Below are 19,235 nucleotides of genomic sequence, written 5' to 3' on the forward strand. Positions count from 1 at the left end.
GACAAGGATCAATTCCTACGAGCAACAAGAGAACAAGCAACAACGAAAACAAAGAGCAATATATAAAATTCGCGGGCGAGGTTCTGTAACTCGAACATGTAGGTCTATGTACCATGCCTATCTTTAAATTATCTATATGTTATAAAATTTACAAAAAAGAACCCTCTTATCTAACAGACGATCACAGCGTCTCTTCGCGAAGAGACGGCAGTGGTGCGTGCTCCTATACCAAACCGACACCGCTAGCACTGTTGTACGCTGCGTCTCGTCTATTCGCTGGTACTATTGATTACCTTGATTTATGTGTTAAAAAATAAATTAAATGTTTGGTAGAAAATAAATAGATAAGTCATTGTACAAGCTGTCTATGTAGCTGTGTGTCAAATAGACCTTGCCCTAACACTAGAGACGACGTAAACAGTGCTAATAGAAGATACAAGCAATCTTGGGCCTACGATGCTAATAAAGCCCAAGGTCCGGTGAGAGATGCCGTAAACAGTTCTGTTCTTTTTGGTACGTATAATTAATAATAGACTGTACTGGCCAATAGAGAGAAGAAAACAGTACTTGATTTACTTAGAGAGGGAAAAGAAAGAACCGCTCAACTTTTGAGCAGCAGAGATACATATCGCATCGCATGGTCTGATCAATACCCACTGTAGCTGCAATACACTATATGTGGTCTAACTCACAGATTTGCTCTGAACTTGATTCCTTCTTACACGTATTCTTTCTTGTATTCCTTGTTATTGCTCCAAGTGGCAGCCCTAATTGGAATAACATAAAAATATTTGGTTTACGTAGCAATCTTTTCCGGTAAAAATAGTTTTTACACCCATATAAACGTATTTACCTGATAAATTAATTGGCTTTGTGGTGTGCATGTATGTATGCATATATTAGGAAAAATTTACACCAGTTTAAGTTAATTTTTAATTATGTAAATTAGAATAAATGTTAACAATTAGTATAAATTACGCATTGAGTCACGAACAGTAAATTATGGTCATTATACAATTGATTTGGGAGGCATCTGGGATGCATCGGGAAGTTTGTTTATAATTGAAAATAGTAATTTATGGTCAACACCACAAACAAATTAAATAAGATGGGTTATCTGTTGATTTTTTAATTGGATAGAAATATTTGATTTTAAGTAGTGCACAGTGATGACTAATAAGAACCTTTCAATTTCAATTTTTAATTTATCTATTACAGTAAACGTTGACGAGTGGTGGTCGTGTTGGGTTCAGATCGAAATCTAAATCAGATGTGAATTTCCTGTCCTATTCAGTTGAAACATTTGCTTGCTTTATTTTTTTAAAAAAAAGTAGAAACAAAATCCTAATGCTAATGTGATTCCAATTTTTTTGTTAATTATATTTCTACTTGATTTTTTTTTAAAAAATAAAGATAAATCGTGTATCACTTTACTGATTGTAGATAGATTTATATTGGATATAAAAGATAAAAAATAAATCAACCAAAACTGCACTAGAAGGTAAAAGAAAAATACATGATTGTAGATTTGTACAGCATATGGAAACACAAAATAGAAAATCAAAACTGTATTGCCAGCTAAAAGAAAAAATGAATTGAACATGAGTTTGCTAGGATTCAAACAGAGCACCTCTAGGGCCGCGTTCAATGTTAGTTAACTTATCCAACACGGAAAACATAATAATAGATTAGTATATAATTAATTAATTATTAGTTATAAAATTAAAAAAATAGATTAATATGATTTTTTAAAACAACTTTTCTATAGAAATTTTTCGCAAAAAACACCGTTTAGTAATTCGAAAAGCATGCGCGTGGAAAAGAGAAAATATGGGTTAGTAATAGGGGGAGCGAATGGGGCCTAGCTCTATGATCAACGCCTCAACGGATGGGTTACAAAACTTTTATTTAGTACAGTGGAGGGAGAACCATATTAACCGGCCGTGGCAGCTTAAGAGCATTCTCAATAGCTCCTCTAAATTTGGGTATTTATATCTTTATTTCGATAATCATCTAAAATGGTTTCATCATTCATATGTCTTTGTACTACAGCAGATCATCCATATATTACATCCTTCGTATTTTTCTGAAGGATAGAGAGAGAACATCTAAACATATAATTTCTTTCTCCTAATATTAATTAAACAAACATAATTGTTGCATCCTACGAATTTCTTCCGTCTTCATGCATGTTGAAAATTATGCACTTTTTATATTGTCATCATTTGAAGAAGTAATATTTATAGCCGACGGATACCTATTTATTTAGTGCATTTTGATTATAGAACTGTATATACAACTATAGAAAAAGTAAGTCATGCACCCCTTGTTTTGCTCTAGCTCTACGGCTATCTAAGGATGCGGGCCACCGTCGGTCACTATCTAATCTCTGTGATACCAATTTATGTGAAAGGATTACCCAAGAAAAAAATTCATGTTACATAGATGTTACTATAAGGAAGCCGATCGCGCGCGCGCGTTAGCACTGCCCAGACGAGAAGGAGATGATATACCGTCCGATGGGAATCTGCGTGGCGGGAAACCAAAACCGAACAGATTTCACCTACGCGCACCCGCGCGGCCCTTACTGACGTCTCGGCCCCACCTCCTATGGCCCACATGTCATCCACCTTGAACCCCTTCCTCGCGGAGACGCTTGCCTCGGCGACGCATTAATCAATCCCCTCCTCCTCCTCCTCCTCCTCCTCTCTCCGTCCGTTCCACTCTCGTCTCAGCTCGCGTCACCTAGCTCACCTCCCGATCGCGGGCCCGGCGCCACCAAACCCTAACCCTAGACGCGCCGCCGATGGCCGCCGAAGGCAGCGCCGGCGCCTTCGAGGACGACGCGGAGCCGACGATCACCATCGGGGAGTACATCGAGGGGATCGAGGCCGAGGAGCTGGTAAAACCCCGTTCCCCCCACTCTAAACCCTAGCTGATTTTTTTCTTCATTCGATTCGATTCGTGACTCCCGCGGTTTGCTCACGCTGCTGGCTGGCTGGTTGCTTGGGGCCCGGCCCGAACCCTAGGAGGCGGACTTGGTGCTGGGCGGGGACGACGGCAAGGAGTGCACCTACGGCGGCGGGTACCTCAAGCGCCAGGCCGTCTTCTCCTGCCTCACCTGCGTGCCCGCCGGCGTCGGGGGTGTCTGCACCGCCTGCAGCCTCGCCTGCCACGACGGCCATGAGGTGAGGTGATCGATCCCCCTCTGGTCGGTTCCATTTTCCTTGTTGACATCCTACACGTTTGGTTTTAGTCTGTTTGTTCAAGTTACAACTGGAATTAAATGTTCATTTTGTATGGGAGGGTAAGAAATGAGCGCAACGAAAATGATGGGTTATTTTTGGTGCGGGTTTGATCCAAGTTTCTTAATGGAGCGATTAAGATGGTGCTGTAACTGTGGATTGGCTTTCGCTGACTGTAGAACAAGTAGTTCGCCATGTTGTAGTACGAAGTAAGCTGTGGCTGCAATTTTCTAGATTGTTCATGGTTTAAGTTTATTATGCTTGGTTAGCAACCACATATTCTTCATTTCTTCAATCCATAAAATACTTGTGTCCCACTGTCTTCGGTGGCTCATTATGAGTGTTATTGTCTAATGGCAAGCTGTTTCTCTGGGTGATCTTCCACTGCAGGGTGACACCTATTTCCAGGGAGCGATTTACTTTTTTCTGCTGTATGTAGAATGCCGGCTTGTAGATCATATTCGTTTGTTCTAGGTTGAAACACATTTTGAAATTGATGTGCATACATTGCTACTAAGTGATTCATCTAATGTTAGGCCTTTCATTTAGCATCTGCCAAATTATCTGTGGCCATCGTCTTTATTAAGTAGCTGTGACTAGGTGATGGTAACTCTTTTTGCAATGAGGTTGAATCATGCTAATTACAGTATCTATGAGTATTAGGTTCTTAACACACTTACAGTACACAAAAGGTTCAATATACTGACTGGTAGAACTATTTGAATATTCAGTGCCCCAACGGGGCTTTGAGGATATGACTTTAATACAGATATATGTTTGTTCTTTTTATGATGGTTGATCAATAACGAGAATAGATTGCAGCTAGCCATGAAGGGTATCCTACTATCTTTTACAGGGTAGATACTATGAAGTTCCTTATTCGATTGAAATAGTGTTTTGAACTTTTGATTGGCATGCAATCCCTTTTTTTTTTTTGCTAAGTATTTATTGGTTCCATATGTCAAACTAGATCGATTGAGTTTATCCATTCAATTTGAAGTGCAGTGTTGGTACTGTGTGGGATGCTTTAGAATAATATATTTTTGTGCTCTTATACTTTTTGTAGTCAAACTGATTTGTTTCAGTGCAGTTGAAACTTTTGAGCTGTTATTCAGTGCTTTTGATTCCCTAAAAATGGATTTCTTTTCTATGTTTAAAGGCTTAAATCATATGCTTTCTCTTTCAATTGGAATACGAAAATAAGGCAACAAGTTGACAAGTCAACAAGAATGCTAGGGGGTGGTGACCCTTTGCTTACGATGCTCAGACACCTAGGTGATGCTTAAGAGCCATGGTTGTGAGGGGGGCATGCAACATGGTGCAATGCAGCAACAATAGCTAATGATAGTCAGCATGGCGATAAGTTATCAATTGAATTGCATATTAGGGCATGTACAAGCATACTCTGTCTTAGTCTGTCTCTAAGCCTCCACATCATTTGGAGATAACAGTAAAAACCTAGAACATGTGGTGTTTCCTAAGTTGTTCCTATGCATGAATTTTCATGATAAACAGCTACTCTTGCTCAACAAAAATCCTGCATGGCAGGATGAAGACATGGTTTACATTATGGATCTCAGCATGCCTGTAAGGACAAGAAAATTTTCTAGATTGATTTACTATAGTTTCTTTTATTTACTGAACTGTTTTAGATATTCCTAATATGTAAGGAGGTAAGTCTTTTTGTATCATCCTGACACTTGATTAATTGATCTGCCTTTTCCTATAAAAACAATTGTATGCTCCTCAGATTATGTAAGTGACGCATAAAAAAGGAAAAGATGAATACACATAACTACCAGACTTAATCACCAGACATTTCCTCATTCATGTCAGTTGTAATTTGAATCTCAAATCATAATGTCACCAAATGGATAAAATTTCACTATCCAACTATTCCATATTTCTGTTGTATTGTGAAATTAAAACAAGCATGTTTGCTTTGCGGTACAGGTATTTGCATTTTAATATGACACTTGAAATTTGTTAGCAGGATTTGATCTGAGTGTATAAATATATTTCAAATTTACTGTTAGATAATATTTTTTACTGATGATCTTTTTAGATTACCTAAGACTTGTATAGAGATTGTTTGTTTACAGTGAAAGATGAAACTTGAGTTTTGTTGATGGTCTAATATTGTTTTGAACCTTTTTTAACGAACCGTTTTGATACCTTGATTATATCTCTTGGGCTATAGTGTCTTGTATGTTCACTGCTACTTCTCAACTCTGTTTTATTAATGCCTGCCAAATTGGAACATTAGCTTTGGTGGTGAAACTATGCACATGTATTTATTAACTGATGATGTTTTATTCAATAGTTGAGTACATCAGATTTGTGTGGTGTGACCACAAAGTCGTGATGTTCTTGGTGATTTGTTGGTAGACTGCAGCCACACGATGCAATATATATCTGTTGGCATCTGGGAGCTTAATTATTATAAGTATGATTGGCACAGCATTAGATGTTACAAAATTGCATGGTGGATGTAGTTAATGATATTACATACTACCTCCATTCCAAAATATAAGCATTTATAGGTTCTTTAGCATAGATTAAGAAGATGCCAAAAAATTCCTTCTTAGTCACTTCAGTGATCAAATTTTGAATTTTGAATTAATTAGATTCCCTTTCTAAGAAGATGCCAAAAAATTCCTTCTTAGTCACTTCAGTGATCAAATTTTGAATTTTGAATTAATTAGATTTCCTTTCTAAGCATTTGATTGACTCTGGAATCATTGGAATGATTGAATTCATGGGAATCAGTGCAGACATACTTATATTGTGGTAGAAAATTTGAATACTAGAATGCTTATTTTGGAATGGAGGGAGTTATTTCCTTTTGTTTTAATATTGAATCCTGATCTATATGAATTCTCACAGGAAATTAGGAAATGCAGCACTGTACTTTGTTACTTACCTAGTTACTATTTTCTGCTATTTTTTTGTTTGTGCTAGCGCACACTAATGCTTGGATTGTTTCTTTTGCTAAAGGTTGTTGAACTATGGACAAAGCGAAAGTTTCGTTGTGACTGTGGCAACTCAAAGTTTGGAAGTCATGTTTGCAAACTTTGCCCTGAGAAAGATCCTGAGAATCCAGCGAATTCTTATAACCATAACTTCAAAGGTTCCTATTGCACATGTGGTAGGCCCTATCCTGATCCAGAAGCCGAAAAGCAAGATGAAATGATACAATGTTGTATTTGTGAGGACTGGTTTCATGAGGATCATATTGGTCTTAACTCCATCGAAGAGGTTACTTTTACTTGCCACAACCCTCCTTAATTGGATCATATTTGTTATCTGCTACTTTTTTCTGATTCTCAAGTCAGTTTTGCATGGGTGTGCAATCTGTATCTGCATAGTGTAATTTTGAATCCTAGTACCAAACATATTGTTTATATTTATGAAAGCATAGTATATTTTCTGGTCTGTTCTGACTTCTGAGCTTTCATGCTCGATGAAATTAGAAACAAATGCATTGCATGATTAATGCCTTCTAGTGTTGGCTTCCTTGTTCATATAAGTTTTGTTCTCTTGAAGAAAATAGCCCATGCGACGATTATAGTGCTTCAAACTGAGCATCGTTTTCTGACCACCTAAGCATACATATATATTTATGTAGCACATTTTGCTGTGAACTACATACCTACTTTTTACCTCATTATTTTTGGTTAGTGAAGCCATAAAACTTCAGATATACATGATATAGGTGTGGCATCTTCAACATATTTCTTATGTACTTTCTTGCACATAGTAAATTTGTAATGGCTTTTCTTGCCTTGTAGATACCACGAGATGAGGAAGGGGAGCCACTCTATGAGGATTTCATATGCCCCAAATGCTCACCTCAGTGCTATTTCTTGAAACTATATCCAGATACTATTTGGGCCTCTAATAAGCACAACTCTGCACCAAAAGCTGGGACTACCGATTCGGCTGCAATGAAAGGAGGTTCAATCCATGGTGACACTGAGAAGAGTGAAAATGGTGTTCTTATAAATCATCTGAATGGTGAAAAGACATCTGACAATGATAATTGTCCAACAGATAGTGCAGCTCCAGAAAAGGCCTGTTTGGATGGTAGTTCTGATGGAATATGTAAACTAGGAATGAACATAAGTACAAATACACCATCAGCTGATTCAGAGAAAAATGTGCCCTTTTTTATGTCGAAAGGCTGGAGAGAGGTTATGTGTAGATGTGAAAATTGCACCAACCTATATGCACAACAAGGTGTTGCATATCTTACAGATAAGGAAGACTCTATTGAGGAATATGAGAAGGTTGCTAAGCAGAAAAGGGAAAAGAAGTTGGAGCAGCAGGAAGGAGCTGAAGAAAACTTTCTTAATTCACTTGACCATGTACAGAAGATAGAGATTTTGAGTGGCATCAATGACATGAAGAATGAGTTTCAGTCTTTTCTGGTAAAGTTCTCTTATTTGATTCTCTACTTTTAGTTGGTACTATAGAAGTTCGCATATGTTTGGTCCCTAAAACTAACCCCACAATCACCAGAGTGCATGGGGAAAATTTAATGTTTGTTCAATGAGCAATTTTACCATCCTTGAGGTGGTACCAAGAGATACCCCTGTTTTCTATGTAAAATTTGGTACCTCTTGGTACCTTAGATACTAGAAGGTATCAAATTTTACATAGAAAACAGTGGTACCTCATGTTACCTCCTCAAGGATGAGAAAAAAGCTCTTGTTCAATACACCTAAAATTCCTAGCACATGGTTAATAATTATGCCTCTGCCGAGGCACTGTATGTACAACTGACACTAAGTTATTATGGGAAATAAGAAATAGAAAGCATTATACATTTAAAAAATTGGCTTTTTATTCAAATAACAATCTGATCAACATCACTAAAGCAACATTAAAGTAGTAAACCGATAAACATGTTGCAGATGATGAAAATTTCATTAATCAAGCAAATGAAAGCATCTGATTTTTGCTCCATCCCGCAATTGGCTGAAAACACAATCACATGAATGAAAGAAAAGAAAGTACCATGAGGACTCCCCCGATTACATCTTAAGACATCTCAATAGTTAAGCCTATATGGTTGCTGCGCCACCTAATGTGGGATAAAAGAACCTTTGCTATCTATTCTGTATGTGACACACTAACGCGTGTTAGCATATATATCCTGAACTTCCAGTCCAGTGAAGTACTTTTCAATAAAAGACAATTGGTAGAACACATGCATAGGTGTATGTGTTCACCTCGTAGCTTATCATAATGCACTAGTTCCATACATAAGTAACTTCACTTGAGGATTAGGCATTCCCCGTACCGAACCCCAAACATGCGTTTATCCAGTTAAAAATTATGATGTGTGCATATTACCAGTTTTATTAAGAAAAGTTCTCTTCACTGGCGATTAAGTATCAATTTTAAAAGGAAATGAGCATGCTATCCATTTCCACACTAATCCTTACCCATGATAACCAGATATTTGATATTAGCAATAAGTTGCATATTTTTATATACATGTATTATCCACTTTTCATCGGCTTGTGTGCATTATGTATCTGATGTCACCTTACTGGTCCTTTCCCTCTCTTTGGCACTTCAATCAGGAATCTTTTGATTCATCAAAACCGGTGACATCTGAAGATATACGAGCTGTTTTTGAGAATCTTGCTAAGAAGAAAAAGCAGAGGTTGTCATGAAATTCAGCCGCTTCAGGCTCTGCTTGAGACTAATATATCCCTCTGCCAGACGATTGAGCAGTTTTCTGGCCACTGTGCTGGCGTTAGTTTATGGTTAACTATGTCATGGCTATGATGCCTTGTTACCTAGGTTCTACTGGACCTCTAATGTAAGTTATCGGAGGTAGTAATGCGGAATGCTCTGAACTCATCTTGTGGTAGATGCTCCAGTTTAGCAGAACAAAAATATTTGCTCCTCTGTATCAAAACTTAGCCATGTGGTAACTCAGGTTACCCAAAAACCTTGTAATCCTTCGTGCCGCACTTTGAATCATATGCTGCATTCCGTGCTATTTTTCTTTTTGAAAGGTCACCGGAGGGGAGAGTCTCCCCATCTGAAGTTTCATCGAAGCAAAGTTTTTGCCTGTGAAGGCAGTGCAAACAAAAAGGAAAACAGCACTAATGGGGGCATAGTTTAGAGCGGAAGAAAACTCATTCTCCCAGATAGTAATAATGTTTATACCCTCTTGCTTTGTTGGGATTTCTCTTTCGCCCAGGAGCCAAGCGAAGAATTGCACCTTTAGCGGGGCACTGTTCCTCCAGATGAAATTCCAGTTGGGGCATTCTGTGCCCTTGATGCTTGTATCTACAGCAAGGGAAGAAACTTGAAATGGCTGCATCTTTTTGAACGACTGCTGTTGTGTAGAAGCATTTTTAGCATGGATTTGGAGGTAGCTTGGCCAAACTGATTCATGACTTTGTCCCTGTTTTAACCTGTGTTTTTTATTAGAATGCTCATCCCTTTGCAGGGCTATCCTATCACAATTCACACATGGTCACATTTGAGCAGCGAAAAACGGGGAGAACGCCCAAATACGGGCCTGGTGATGATGCCATAGGATCCGATTTGGGTGCACCTCGAATCTGTTCATAACAACTCTTGCCAGCGATGGCGATGCCCCAGCTGCCATTCTTGTCCATGGCAGCAGCTGCCAAGCAAGCTGCTAGGGTTGCAAATCGGACGAGACCAATGGGACAGATAGAACCAAGATGGTCCCCTTGCCTTGACACTGGTGAGATCACTCACAAATCATCACCATTACATCTCTTAAAATTTTATCCTCTATTATAATGATCACTCACAGATGATCACCATTGGCATTGTCGTTGCTCTTAGACATTCTTGTACCGTAGCATCAGGTTATTATATATGCATGGTGTTCTTTCTCCATGATTGATTTGACTTTGGACGCATTATTTTGTGCCTTTACATTGGCCATCCATCTCTGCCTCCGTGGCTTGTCTGTTGTCTCCATCGCTTCTTTGTCTTAACTCTGATGAAATATATTCCCTTCTATCCTGTGGAATAGTGAGTTTTTAGTTGCTCCAAACTCCATCAACCATGGATGACTCCTGCTACTACAATGGCCAAAAATCAAGCGAAAATGTTCTGAGAAGAATCGTACTTTTGAGCTACTAGGAGAAAATCTGAAGTTCCGGCCTCTGTATCAAAGGAAGGATTCAAACGAATATTGATTATCCGAATCGACAATGCAAGGTGACATATCTTGAAACTAAAATTCTGAGACAAGGCTTCACAGTGAACACACTTATCACTAGTACAGTGCTCCTGAACATCCATGAAGATTGCTGTTGGGTTTTTATGTCAGTTGCATGATTGAGAATGTGACTATGTGAGAAGAAATGTGTGCTTCCCTGAAAACGAAACCTCCTCTTGCCTTGTCCTGCTGCTGCAATGGCGCTGATACTGATATCTTCTCGTTTTGTCTCATTCAATGGCAGCATGAACCCTGCACACCACTCTGGGTGGCTAGTGGCTACTGTACTATATAATTCCCTTAAGTGGCAACATGTCCATGATTCAAGAATATGTTTGGTTCTTGGCTTGATGACTTCCCTTCCTGAGAATCTTGGTATATTCTAGGAGCAGTTGGATGCATGCAAATACAAAGTGCAGAGGATGTGTGACCTGCACTGACTGCTGAACTAATGCTGCTACAGGTTCTACGGTTGCATCATCCAGATGGCATGCTCATGTCATCTCACCTTAAAACACTTGTGCACTTGAACCATCTTCCAAAGAGTTCATCCAAGGTCCGTACTCCATCAGCTACAAAATGTAGCTACACAAACTAAGTACCACGAATCTAAACAGAGGTTCTATCCAGATTTATTATACTAGTTATTGTCCTTTGTATGAGGTAGGTGTATTTTGGGACAGAGGGAGTAATAAGCTATGACATTATACTGCTTAACTATTGTCTTAGTTTAATTTTAACACTTGGTTCTAAGACTGAATATCTGGCATCCATGAACTCGACCTCAATATATTTAGCTAAGCAACAATTGAAGTGTTATTTGGATGGCATGGGTGCATCATGGATATTAGTGTGGCACCCTCACTTGTGTGTTTTGTGCACTAAATCAATGACGCCGATGCATTGCACTCGTTCACCCGTTTCCTTACACCTAGACCCTAGCCTACAAAGTTTTTTTTTGTCGAATAAGAACTAATGCAATATAGCAGAAATTGTTTGCATCCTAGAAACATAGAAGTGCCGGATCACAAAACATGCCCTGCAAGCATGACACAAAACAAACTAAATCAGATAACACAAGTGATATTGTGCCAAAAATTATTAGAAAATTCTAAGGTATCAAATGTACGAATAGTAATCTGTCCACCAAATATTGGTGGATTCAAGGATTTGCGTAAGGTTGATGCCTCTGATTAGCAGCTAACGTGTCAATTCCCTAGTACGACATTGGACAACACATATAACTTCCAGTTCCAGGCAATGAGCTTGTCCATTCGCATATTTTGGCTAATACACAGAAAACACTATACAAAAAACGTTATATATTTTGGCACCCTCGCTTGTGTGTTTTGTGCAATAAATCATACTAAGTTAGGTGTTCATGGTGCTTAGCTACCCTTTGGGTTTTAGAGACATTGTATTCTAGCTCATATTTATAGGGATTTTGATTCAAGGGGAGTTTTGTTAGATTATGTCTCAAATATACTAGTTCTAGTCCAAAACTAGTACTATGCCCCTAGTCCTATACAATGCCTATAAATATAGGCCATCCTTGTATATGTAACAGTGTACCGTTATTGCCGGTTGACGCTCGTACTTATAAATCATTGTTTGGTTAGTTGTATGGACTTTGAGTATTACTGTCTTTTTATTTAGTACAGCGATGTTACCCATACTATCATACAATGTTACATACATAAAAAAATCATATTAATGGGCATGCAATTTAATTGAATTGATGTATTCTTATCATATTCGCATGCAAATGATTCTACGATTCTATATAAAACGAGAGGTAGTATTAATGTGGAAAATCTATGTAGCAGAAAGGATTCTATATATGAAATAAGATTCTTTTGCTAGAAAATAGGTAGGAAAAAAAAGAACTAAGTGAGTGTGTCTCCTTGTCATTGTTGATGGCATGTTCGTCGCTCACCGCTGTCCGGCCCATTAGATCCAGTGGCCACAAGCTTAGAAAATTTAACTCTGTCATCCTTACGGCTTGAGTGACAAATATCCTCTCATACAAGAGTGGGATTAAACCCTCCAAGAGTGGCAAAAAGTTAAAAGCCCCACTCAAGAAAAATATGGTGAGGAACATGGTCGAGGTGGTGGCAAGGTGGAAGAGTTTTGGTAGCAGCATGCAAGGAGCTTGTGGGCACCACACCTAGATTGTCACGTAGCGAGGACAATGAAGACGATGGTTGTCAAGAGAATGTATGGTAGTGTCTCTCAAGCTCGGCTTGGCGTCGCCCCTGGCACATGGTACAACATGGTTTGATGGCTATAAAGGATATGGGAGGCCAAAGACCATCAAAGGTAAGAGAGGTCGGGGAGGCTGATGACTGACAAGAAGGAAGGGGTTGCAGCCGTCGATGGATGGTTGTTGGAAACCCTCTTCACTAAGTTGGAGGCTTGGCTCGTGCTGCCAAATGAATTCGATGCATGCACAAGATGAGGCAAAACTCAAATTGGATGTTCCTAGCTCCAATGTTACTTTTACACTTGCACATGCATGCTCTTGCAAACATGTAGCTAGGTATGAAAACGGTAAGAAAAATTCTGACCGTTTCCCATGTTATTTTCGTTTATATGTCATTTTATCTGGTAATGGAAATAAAAATGGTAACAAAAACGGAAAAATATTTTTTGACCATTTTGTTGGTATCCCGTATTGGGCCGGTTATTCCTAAATATTTCTGAATGCCCAAAATACCTCTAATAAAGTAGTCTCGTAGCATGTTTCTATGGAAAATATTCGAAGACCACAAATGACCATGTCCATGAGTCTTGTTGTGGCTAACCCTAACCGCCTAACCCACCCACGCATAACCTTTAGCCGCCTAATCGTATCCACTGTGGTCCGCTCTAGCTGACGCCAATGGCCGAACCCATCTCTCATCCCCATCGGTTGTAGTGTCTGCTCAACCTACCCGGGTCTCTCTCGTTCACTTATTATGTGGTATATTAATTACTGATCTTATTGTCAATTTGTCATATCGTTGATTTTTTTGTTGATTGCCAAACTTATTATTTGTGTATATTATTAAGTCCTTAATTGACTATGAATGACACGATTTTATTATGAATAACATGATGTGTTGATGCAGATATAATTGTACGAAGTGGTATGGTTGTGCACTCATGCGTAAGCATGACCGAATATACACAATTGTAGTTCGTTTGTTTTCGAAATGAATTTCGACTTCCGACCAATATCTATACAATTCCGGTCGAAGGTTCCGTTTCCAAAATTCCCATACTATGTAACGATATTGTTATTTTTTTTGACAAGACCATTATATTTTCTTTTCCAATAGAAAAATATGGAAATAGAAATAGAGGAGACAATTTTTTGACCGTTTGCATTCCTACATGTAGCCGATGGAACATGCATCTCCCTGCTCGACCGGTGGGAGCCAGCCTACGTGTGAGCAAACAAAAACGCCCATAATTTCCTTCCCTGGATTATATAGGCTCACATGGTTCCATTAAAAATTAGTTAATGACTTTTGGTTTAAAAACCATTAAAGTAGCCTCCCTAAATATGGGACCAACTGTTTATAAAATTCCTTTTTTACTCCATGTTCGCGGTTTAAGCCGTTATACATTGCATGTTGTGATATGGATATCCACGAAATTTAACTTTTTACCACTCTTTACGAATATGTTTATTCATTCTCACAACAGTATGCGAGAGGGAAATAACTATTATCACGCAGTTATAAAAATGACGAAAAGTTAACAGTCCAGGGACATAAAGCTTGAAAAGAAGAGCATACACGTACGCATTATTCGTTATAGTCTCGTCGGCCCAAATCGATCTAATTAAGCATCAGATTTAGACTGACAGGATAGTTGGAAGTAACTATAGATAAAGTTACTATGATATATATATATATATATATATATATATATATATATATATATATATATATATATATATATATATATAGAGCAAGACTAATATGCACACCCTTTAGTATAAACTATTATATACACACCTCCCTTCCAAAGCCTCTCAAGGCTCATCCCACCTCTCACCCTCCTTCCAAGGTCCAAAAACCACCACCATCTCATTTAAAGGCTAGTCAAAGAGTTAACCCCATGGGTCAACCTACTTATGGGCTTCCCCTTATGTCTTTCTAAGATCATCTCTCGTCTCACATGAATTATGCAGTAACACGACAACAAAAATACAGTAACACGACAACTAATTTGTAGTAACAACGTCGAAACATATCCATGAGAGATCTACTTTTTAAAATAATTTTTTCAAACAATATGGTACAAAAGTTCTTAAAAAATAATATATGAGGTGAGAGATAAAGTTATTTAAAGTTTAAAATCTTAAGAAATATCTATAAGTATAGTAACGATGCACCTTCTATATAGTAATAACACTATGTTGTTATAAAATATGTATATTGCTATTGCACAATTGCAGTAACGTCGTAATAGAAGTGCAGTAACATCGCGATATACATACAGTAACATGTGTGTCGTGGTACAAATACAGTAACATCATGATAGAAGTACAGTAACATCATGACTGTATATTGTTGCTATAGTATCTCATGTGTTTCTAATCTTTAGAGAGTAATATCTCATGTGTTTTATATTATTTTTCAAAACTGTTTTCACTATATTGGTTAAAAAATGTGATTTAAAAAACTAGATCCGTCATGACTATTTTTTACGTTGTTACTGCATTTTATAATGTATGTTACTGTATTTTTGTCTTCGTGTTACTACAATTTTTAGATAGACTGGAGTTGACAAACGTGAAGTGTGGAGGAATGCCAAAGGACGGGTTTGACCAGCGGAGAGAGGTTGGACCAGGCTAGAAGAGGAGTTTTGGGCCTTTGGAAGGGGTGGGCCTTATGAGGGGAGGGGGCATAGAATAGTTTATTTTATGGGGGTGCACATATTAGTTTTTGAGATATATATATATATATATTTTATATACGTATGTATGTACGTCCTGCTGATTTTGATTCGTCTGCAAACCTAATTTCTTCTTCATTTCCCGTGCCAATTTGGTTGACCTATGGTTGACACAGGCTCTAGCAAAGATCGATGCGACAGCTCCAAGTTCATTTAATATTTGAGCGAGGAAAAGTATTGTATGTTTTGATCGCTTTTCGTCGTGGTGATCAATCAATTGACCACAGCTTTGAAAACCTAGCTAATGTATTAAACCACCAACCAGAGGTCCACATCCGTTCGTTAGATTTTCTTTTTCTTATCTAGGCTTTGTTCGGTTATTCGACATTAGGGAGGGATTAAAAAAGATTGAGAGGGAATAATTACATACTACAATAAGTATGAAATAAATTCTTTTCTAATCCTTTTAAATCCTTCCGTGAATAGGATTAACTGAACAAGCCTTACGAAAATCGGTGTCAATTTTAATTAGTCATGTTCTATGCACGTAATTCAAAAGAGCTTTAATTTAATTACATGAGTAATTTTCCAAGTCCATACAGGCTACCTCTTACCCTCGACATTTGATTCAGAAGTTTTCATAGAATCTCATTAGGATTTTACTTGTAACAGTTCAATTCAGTAAGAGGAACAATTTCTCCAACATTTCAAATATAGCCTTGAGAGCGCTACGGATGAATTAAATACTAAAAAATTTAAAAAGTTTATTTTAAATTTTGGACAGACATGCTTGTCTCAACTTTGGATTATATATAATCGATGTTTTTGAATTCCAAATTTGAACCTTCAAGATTTCACTTATATAAATATATAATATACACATTGTAGGATCTAGCTAGGGGCTCATATCCCATGCATTGAGCTATATATCGTAGGATCGAAACAGAGTTAAACAGACCTACCAGAGAGGGGTGAATGGTAGAGCAAACCAAAACCCAAAAAATCTTTCGCGGAATAAAAGATTACCTCTGTCGAATAATATCTTAATCGCCTTGCTCCTTATGCCACCGCTACCTTTATCTCGCCACCCCTGTGCCGTCGATCAGATCGTCGAAATCCAGAAAATCACTAGTAGATGAAAGTCGAAGACATAGATAAAATGAACTTGACTTTATTGCATCAACTAGAATTTACAAAGCGCACCAACAACGCTCCTCTCAAAATTGTTGATCTAGAACCAACAATTATTCAACTCAAATTTTCTAATTCTAAATCTCACAAAAAAACATACCAGGGGCATAACCCTCGGTACCTATTTATATCAACAAAATCTATCTCTGACTAGGAATCAGACTCCTTATCCTAGTAGGACTCATCTCCAAAAAATATCTCCAATTAGAATCCAACTTTCCAAAATCAAGTCCCGTGCTACAGTACCCGCAAGCTACAGTAGCCCGGGTTGCTACAGTGTCCGAACCGGTTTGCTACCGTACCCGCGTCACTGTAGCAATCCGATTCATGTACCGCCTTCCTCTTTTTCTTATCCGATTTACTACGCAATTTTCCGATACTTACACATGCACATGTGAAGCCTGTTATGACTCCATCCCACACGGTGTTCCTCCACCATGTGCCATCTCGTATTCAACACTGTCACCCGGCATCCTTGATCGTCCGGACCTCAGCTCCTCCCTGAGCTTAGTCACGATCCCACCGCCGGTGACCGGTATTGACCTCCGAGAATCACGACTCTATCCAACCATGTCACATGGCATCCCGACCATCCAGACCTCGGTTCCTCCCTGAACTTAGTCATGGTCCGCATCCCGACCATACAGACCTTAGTTCCTCCCTGAATCTAGCCATGGTCCTCACCAGTCATTGACCACAGTTGACCTCAAGTCACCTGCACACACAGAGACAAACCAACCGCTTCCGGGCACAGATATCGCAACCTGACCCACATTAGTCACACACACTCACACCAACACAATAACTGTTTCCAAACTAAATCTATCAATTTACAAGCCAATTGTTCATCATAAAATATAGATCATGGCTATGATCTTACATATATCTTATCTGTTTAATTCCTCTTTCATTCCAAATAAGCAAACAAACACAAAGGGCATGCACTAATTTAATTGTTAATTTTAATTGTTAGCTCTCTCTCTATATATATATGCCCGTACGTACGTGTGCACTAGTTAGCCAATTAACTCCAAGTTGAGGGCCCATTTTGGTTGTTGATCGACATGGATAGATATGTCCATTGATTGTATATTGATTAATCCAGTACACATCTTATATGGATCCATGCATGCAAAAGGCAGCTAGCATATATACTTGAATTATATTGATGCTAGTACCTCTACGGTGGCAGTCATTTCTCCAGTTTCTCCCTCTCAACAGGATATTTGGAACATTATAAATTCAATGAAAAAAGATGCCGCTCCTGGTCCTGATGGTTTCAATGTAGCTTTTTTCAGGGTTGGTTGGAACTGGCTCAAAAATGATCTATTCAGGGTAATTCAAAACTTTTACGCCTCAGCTACTCTTCCCCCAGGTATGAATGAGACTAACATAGTTCTGATCCCAAAAAACAAAAATCCCCTTCATCCCCCTGATTTTAGACCAATTAGTCTCTGTAATGTTTCTTACAAAATTATTGCTAAATCTCTTGCAAACCAAATAAAAGATAAACTTCCTCATCTCATTCGTCCTAATCAGCAAGCTTTCATCAAGGGTCGCAGTCCAGTCACTAATATCATGATTGCTCAAGAAGTCTTACACTCTTTTAGCCTCGCGTCCTTCAAGACTTCGGCTTTTCTTCTCAAACTCGATCTCTCTAAAGCCTTTGATAGACTTGAGTGGAATTTTATTGCTTATGCTATGAAAAAGAAAGGTTTTGATCACCGTTTTATTAGCTTAGTTTCTGAATGCATCTCTACTACTTCGTTCTCGGTGGTTGTCGATGGTTCAGCTGCTGGTCACTTCACTGCTCACCGTGGTATCCGCCAAGGTTGTCCTCTCTCACCTTACCTTTTTGTTCTTACGATTGATATTCTTTCCGAAATGATTGCGAAGGATCGAAACAGAGTTAAACAGACCTATCAGAGAGGAGGTGAATGGTTGAGAAAATCAAAACCCAAAAATCTTTCGCGGAATAAAAGATTACCTCTGTCAAAGAATATCTTGATCACCTCGCTCCTATGCCACCGCTACCTTACCGCGCCGCTCCTGTACCGCCGATCAGATCGTCGGATCGCGCCGCTCCTATGCCGTCGACTAGATCGTCGAAATCCAGGAAGTCACCAGCGCTGATCAGATCGTCAGAATCCAGAAAATCACTAGTAGATGAAATTTGAAGACGTAGATCGAATAAACTTGACTTTATTGCATCAACCAGAATTTGCAAAGCGCACCAACAATACTCCTCTCAAAATTATTGATCTAGAATCAACAACTATTCAACTCAAATTTTCTAATTCTAAATCTAAATTTTACAAAAAACACACCAAAAACATATCCCTCGGTACCTATTTATAACAAAACAATCTATCTGAATCTAACTCAAACTCTGTATCGGAATCCTCCATGCACATAGCCGCACGGACCGAACCAAGTCCATACGCACGTACGGCCACCAGTCCGACACCCGCACGTATCTGCCTCAACCTCGCTACAGTAATCCGATTACAACAGTAATCCCCACGCTACAGTAACCCACGGGTACACGGGTACGGTAGCAACGCATACTGTAGGAAAACTCTCTTTGCTTTTTTCTCGTCCAATTTTAATCCGATTTATTCCGACGCTTTTACACACAACATGTGAAGCACATTCCGATTCCATCCCACACGGTGTTTCTTCACCATATG

General features: G+C 38.6%; 1 protein-coding gene across 2 annotated transcripts; it reads left to right on the forward strand.

Moving 5' to 3' along the window:
- The first annotated feature begins 2,699 nt into the window (after positions 1 to 2,699).
- Positions 2,700 to 10,798, forward strand: LOC102699971 (putative E3 ubiquitin-protein ligase UBR7). 2 transcript variants are annotated; one of them, XM_015838865.2, is made up of 7 exons: positions 2,700 to 2,902; positions 3,030 to 3,188; positions 6,243 to 6,503; positions 7,037 to 7,675; positions 8,837 to 9,639; positions 9,718 to 9,981; positions 10,279 to 10,798. In XM_015838865.2, exons 1-5 carry the CDS (start codon positions 2,807 to 2,809, stop codon positions 8,927 to 8,929), a joined length of 1,248 nt encoding a protein of 415 aa, XP_015694351.1. In that variant the 5' UTR covers positions 2,700 to 2,806; the 3' UTR covers positions 8,930 to 9,639; positions 9,718 to 9,981; positions 10,279 to 10,798. The 2 variants fall into 2 exon arrangements, with proteins under 2 accessions (XP_015694351.1, XP_006657016.1); XM_006656953.3 differs by lacking the exon at positions 10,279 to 10,798 and having other exon boundaries at positions 9,718 to 10,182.
- The last annotated feature ends 8,437 nt before the right edge of the window (positions 10,799 to 19,235 follow it).

The sequence above is a fragment of the Oryza brachyantha genome, chromosome 6 (genome assembly GCF_000231095.2).
Source record: "Oryza brachyantha chromosome 6, ObraRS2, whole genome shotgun sequence".
NCBI lineage: Eukaryota > Viridiplantae > Streptophyta > Magnoliopsida > Poales > Poaceae > Oryza > Oryza brachyantha.